The sequence below is a fragment of the Ahaetulla prasina genome, chromosome 1 (genome assembly GCF_028640845.1).
Source record: "Ahaetulla prasina isolate Xishuangbanna chromosome 1, ASM2864084v1, whole genome shotgun sequence".
In the NCBI taxonomy this organism is placed as follows: Eukaryota; Metazoa; Chordata; class Lepidosauria; order Squamata; family Colubridae; genus Ahaetulla; species Ahaetulla prasina.
In genome coordinates this window covers 306,789,778-306,795,777 of record NC_080539.1, presented here as the reverse complement: position 1 = coordinate 306,795,777, position 6,000 = coordinate 306,789,778, and the positions used below count along the sequence as shown (strand labels likewise).

General features: G+C 45.7%; 1 protein-coding gene across 1 annotated transcript; it reads right to left on the bottom strand.

Annotated features, from left to right (window-relative positions):
• Positions 1–2,701: 2,701 nt before the first annotated feature.
• Positions 2,702–3,514, bottom strand: ANKRD63 (ankyrin repeat domain 63). Its single transcript, XM_058162217.1, has one exon. The coding sequence runs from the start codon at positions 3,512–3,514 to the stop codon at positions 2,702–2,704; it is 813 nt and encodes a 270-aa protein (XP_058018200.1).
• Positions 3,515–6,000: the final 2,486 nt, after the last annotated feature.

Genomic DNA, 6,000 nt, shown 5'->3' with positions numbered 1-6,000 from the left:
TGCCAGGAGTCATTGTTTAAGTGGGGTCTTGTCTCTACCCCTTAGTGCGACTGTGGTCCTCCTTGACAAAATATCCATCACACTGTGTCCAAATGTCCTTCAAGAGCTTACACTGGCCTAATGTCTGATTTTTTCAACATAGACCACCCTGTCCTTGAATTGCTGGGCAGAGTGGACATTAACATTTGAACCACTACAAGTCCATATATTTACCATACGCTAAATAATAAATAGACAAGTTTCATTTCCCAAGTGGAAATATTACAACTGGAAAAAATAGATACTTTTAGTCCACAAGAATGTGTGCATCTGTATCCTTCAGAGCAAACAAAGACATCTCAGAGGAAACCTAGGGTCAGGAGACACAGCATGTTTCTTTGATTAAAGGAATCCACTTAGCAGACAATTTAGTTTTGAAGTGCAGTCCTAGGAGGGTTCAGTTAACTTTTTTTCCCCCAGTGCCACAGGCCTGAATGAAATCATTCCACTGAATCTACCATTAGCTATGGGAAGGGGAAAAGGACAATTTAATAAGTAATACAAATACTGTCTTCCTCCAACTCCAGGTTCTAATTAAATTCAAAGGATGGCTGCATAAAAGGTGATTAAATCAGGAGTCCTTATGTTATGTGGTAGGCTGCTAGGCACATTGTTGTTAACGACTGGCCCTATTACAAAAAAGACAGCATTTAGCCATACAAAGCAGAACTTTATCAGAAAGTTATCTACTTCCCCTTTTGCCTCTTCTGGCAGAAGTTTCTTCTTTTGCCTCTGTCTTTGTCCCTTTTCTTCATAGATGGGCAGACTTTCAAATGAACATCTATCATTTTTAACTGAAGAAATCAAGAGTTCTCACTTGGCTAAGGCAGCAGGCTAGAAACTGGGAGGGCGTGAGTTCTAGTTCCGATTTAGCCATGAAAGCTAGTTGGGAACTTTCAGCCAATCATTAGCTCACTCAGTCCAACCCATTTCGTAGGGTTGTTGTTAGGAGGAAATGGGAAGAGGAAGGTTTGTTGAATACGTTCACTGTCTTGAGTTATTTGCATATGTAATAAAGGTGGGATATAAATAAATATAACCAGACTGAAATTACCATACTTTAAACACATTATACAAAGACTCAGTTCTCTTGAGAAATACACAAACCTGGGAAAGGTGGAAGGAAAGAAGAGGGTAGAGAGCAGCACAGCAGAGAGACAAGATGTAATGGGTGCATCACTGGACAACTTGTGGTGACAGGCTGGAGATAGATCATCCTGAAGAAGGTCTCTCTATGTCGTAGATGAGAGTCAACATGAGCTTGATGGCACCAATTATTTGTCATTTCTCCTTTCCTCAGAGTTTATGAGATTCATTTGGGTTCCATTTGGAAATAATAAATATGCTGACTGTTTTTGCTTTGCTACATATCAACTCTCCTCCCCCTTTCTTCAATGTAGTTAGGTGAGGGAGAGAGCCAGGCAAGTACCAAGGGAGCTGTACATGAACACCATACTGCACCCAAATGCTACAGTGGGAACTCATGTCAGGTAAATAGTGTCAGGAAGAAAAGGAAAGCTGCCATCCCACCTTCCAATTTCCAGTGTCTCAATCTCATTTTTAGCTCAGAATTACTTTTAATCCCCCCCTTCCCAAAGATGTCACATAAAATAGTATAAAAAATGGAAAGAACTCTTAATTCCTAACAGCCAGTTCTGCAAGTAAAAAGACTCTTTTAGAGAGATCAGCCGCATTCCAGAAATGGTCTTGTAACACTTAGTTATGTAGGGGGGGGGGGAAATATCAATGAAAAGAAACAGGCAAAATAGACTAGTTTAGAGAGTAATAACTTCTACACGAACTCATATTCTTTTCAAGGCAGATTTATATGTGCATTTAATATATCACTTCCATTAGTATAATGATTCCTAACAATATAATTTAGAAGATAAAAGTTTTTAAGTCTTAACTTTAATATCCTTCTGAAATGTTATCATATTATTTTTATTGTTTCTATGCCTCTTCTGCTTCATGTTAGAGGCTGTGTATTTAGTACCTTTAGTACCTCAAAGCCTGTAACTTTTATTTTTATAGTACTTGATTTTAGGTTCTTATTAGGACTTATAACATAAACAAACAAACACAATCCTCAGTATCACCATAGAAACTGCCATGAACACATATTAATGGTCTTTCAGCCTTTCTTGCTCTTTGGCTGAAAAGTGATTGATGAACATGAGAAATATTTTTTTTCCTCATCAGAAAATCACCACGAGAGCAGATTTCGAGGAAAAGGTAAGGTGTTTTTGGTTTTTTTTTGGGGGGGGGGAGGGAGACAGCAGCAGTAACAAACTATTGCATAGCTTTGGTACCAAAAGACATAAACACACACACATAAAGGGACCGATGGTATCCGCCGCATTTAATAAGCAAATAAAAAATAAACTTCTAATTTGCTTGTTCAAGAAAACCTTCCCGAGAAGCCACATCCCAGTCCACCCGCTAGCAACGCAGAAATGTAAAATACTAACGAGCTGAAGTAAACAGCACGATTTAACGGAATGGGTAACCCCAGAAATCTGTCAAGCAAAACTGGATCGGATGCGCTCCTAACGACGTCGTCTTCGGGACTAAGCGAGGACCCGACAGGCGTCTGCGACGAGCCGCGGCTCTTCAGGAAAAGCGGGTCACAGCCAGCCGCCTCGCCCGTCCGCGCCCACGATCAGTGGCTGAGAAGACTCTGACAGTCAGGCGCCGTGGACCTGCGAATCAGCGGGCGGCCCCTCGTCGCCGAAGGCTCCTTTTTCGCTTCTGGGCCATCTGCTGCTGCTTCTTCTGCTTCTTCTTCCTCCCCTTGGAAGCTCTGCTCCTGCGCGCTCCGCTGGTGTAATGGGAGCCGCCGCTCGCTGGCCGCGCGAAGCGGGGGAGAAGCAGCCGACGCAGCCCCGTCGTCGTCGTCCCCGGCCTGGGACGATGACTCCGGGAAGATGAGGAGCAAGGCGCCGGCCGAGCGCAGGGCCCGCACGCACTGGTGGTGGCCCCCGCTGGCGGCCAGCTGGAGCGCCGTGTGGCCGGCGCGGTCAGCGCGCTCGAGGCGGAGCTGCCCAAAGCGGCGGAAGGCGCGCAGGAGCCACTCGACCACCGCCGTCCGCCCTTCCGAGGAGGCGTACATGAGGGGGCTCCAGCCCCGCGCGTCCACCGTGTCTGGGTCGGCGCCGAACTGAACCAGCAGCTTGATGACCTCCAAATAGCCGCGCTCGCAGGCCAGACTGAGGGCGCTGCGCCCGGCGTCGTCGCTCAGGTTGACGGCGGCCTGATGCTCCAGCAGCAGTCGCGCAAAGGCCAGTCGCCACGCCGGGTCCTTCAGCAGCACGGCGTACATGAGAGGCGAACGGCCCCGGTCCGATCGGCAATCCACAATAGCCCCATCGACGGCATCCAGGACAAAGCGCGCCAGATGCATCCGGCCAGCTCTCATGGCCTCCAGGAAAGTCTGCGTGGACGCCCCGGGGCCCAGGTCCCGCGGTTTTAGCATGGCCACCCGCTGCTCCTGATCCCCCCGGTTCGTGCGCCTGCTGGTGACTCGAGGCGGCGGCTCTCCAGATCGGCTTTATAACCTCCCCTCAAGTCTCCATGGCGATCGCCGCCTTTCCGCTCCGAGAGAGACAGATCCGTTAAGCGCTCGGGTTGGCGGGCTGCGGAGGGATGTTGGCCAAACTCTGAGATAGTCACGGACTGCAGGAGCTCCCCGCCCACCTGCTTTCGCCCGTCAGGTTGGGCGGGAAGCTTAAGGCAAATCGAAAGGACTGATTCCCCGGCCTCTTTGGCAACGGAGTCCGGACGATCTCCGCGTAATTGGGAGACCGTCTAAGTAAGAAGAAATAGCCGTTCTTGAACGGTGGGATAGTTTCCTCTGACTTTTTCAAAGCTCAGTTATACAGTACCTCGACTTACAACGGTTCATTTAGTGACGGTTCAAAGTGACAATATCATTGAAATAAATGACTTATGACCATTTTCACACTTACGACCATTGCAGCATCCCCACGGTCATGTGATCAAAATTCAGCCGCTCGGCAACTGACTCACATTTATGGCAGTTGCAGTGTCCCAGGATCATGTGATCAGGCATGCATAAGTGCACCTGCGTGCCTACCGTCCCTGTCCTAATATTCCTTTTTACGTACTCTTTTCATGTATCCAAATTATGTTTATACTTTTACCTGTTATATATGATTGACAAAATTAAATAAATAAAAATAAATAAAAAATGTGATCACTCCTTGTGACCTTCTGGCAAGCAGAGTCAATGGGTAAACCAGATCAGGGGTCTCCAACCTTGGCAACTTTAAGACTTGTGGACTTCAACTGTGCTGGCTGGGGAACTCTGGGAGTTGAAGTCCACAAGTCTTAAAGTTGCCAAGGTTGGAGACCCCTGAACCCGATTCTCTTAGCTACTGTGTAACTAACTTAAAGACTGCAATGATTCACTTAACAGTTGTGGCAGGAATGGGTGTAAAGTGGGGCAAAACTCACTTAACAAATGTCCCGCTTAGCAACATAAATTTTGGGCTCAATTGTGGTCGAGGACTACCTGTATTGAGTAGGCAACATGACTCAGTGGGTAGAAGACAGCTGTATCTATAGGGCTACTAAACCTGGGCTGAAGAAATTGGCAGGATCACTTCATGGTAGCAGATGTTTTTCTCTTTGCTTCCTTCTAATGGCTGTTTGGATTTTTGAAGCTCAGGTCTGGTAGTCTTATACTGTATTTAATTACTTGGAATCTGGGACCTACCAGAAGTGTATTTCCCTACCCCCCCTTTTTTTATTTGCATTTATATCCCGCCCTTCTCCGAAGACTCAGGGCGGCTTACACTATGTCAAGCAATAGTCTTCATCCATTTGTATATTATATACAAAGTCAACTTATTGCCCCCAACAATCTGGGTCCTCATTTTACCTACCTTATAAAGGATGGAAGGATGAGTCAACCTTGGGCTTGGTGGGGCTTGAACCTGCAGTAATTGCAGGCAGCTGCTGTTAATAACAGACTGTCTTACCAGTCTGAGCCACAGAGGCCCTTTAATTCTCTCTCCTTTAATTCTCTCTCTGCAATGGCCTTGCTACTTTGGAGTTCTGGGCATTGAAATCCAGCATATCTGAAGGGCAATACCCTGGAGAAAGCTTCTTTAATGTCATGTGAAAAAGCTATCTGGGATATTTGATGCAGACACAGGTTATCACTTGATGGATATGCATTTATGCATTCAGCTTTTTTATTGCATGGTTGTGTTGGAGGATAAGTTGTATATACATGTAGTGCTCATGTACAGTCCTCAGGATCCAGAAACCAGAGTCTTGATTTTTGATTTCTGTTTTTCACAGTGACAGATGGTAGCAGGACCAGTAAGTGGAACAAGCACCGTTTTCATGGTTTGAGATCATCCTGATGGGTGCATTGCATCTCCTTTTGCTCTGCCAGGATATCCAGTGTCAATGCCTCTGCAGACGGGACCTTGTATATTTCCCATCAGTTTGTGCTTAGTTCTGTACAGATACTGAAACCAGCTACAGGATGGTATAGAACAGGAGTCTCCAAACTTGACAGCTTTAAGACGTGGACTTCAACTCCCAGAATTCCCCAGCTGGCATGGCTGGTTGGGGAATTTTGGAGGGTCAGGTCCACAAGTCTTCAAGTTGCCAAGTTTGGAGACCCCTGATGTAGAAAGTGAGAAATTCATATCAATGACAATCTAGCAGTTGGCAATGGTCATATGAACAAAGCCAGCACACTAGCCAACATCTTGGTCCACAAACTTCTTCTAAAGGGCTCCAAAATGGGACAGGTTGGCCTAATCTTGAGCACAAATGAGGCAACTCCACATAGAATTCCACAACTTTCTGGCATTTACCTTTGATTTTTAGTAGAATCAGTGCCAAGAATTATTAAAATGTATTAATTATAATAATTATACAATAATATAATTATTAAAACTCTTTAAATCATAGCAGTAATTT

Excerpts from the sequence above, each read along its gene's own strand:
- ANKRD63 (XM_058162217.1), bottom strand. The coding sequence starts at position 3,514 with ATGCTAAAACCGCGGGACCTGGGCCCCGGGGCGTCCACGCAGACTTTC.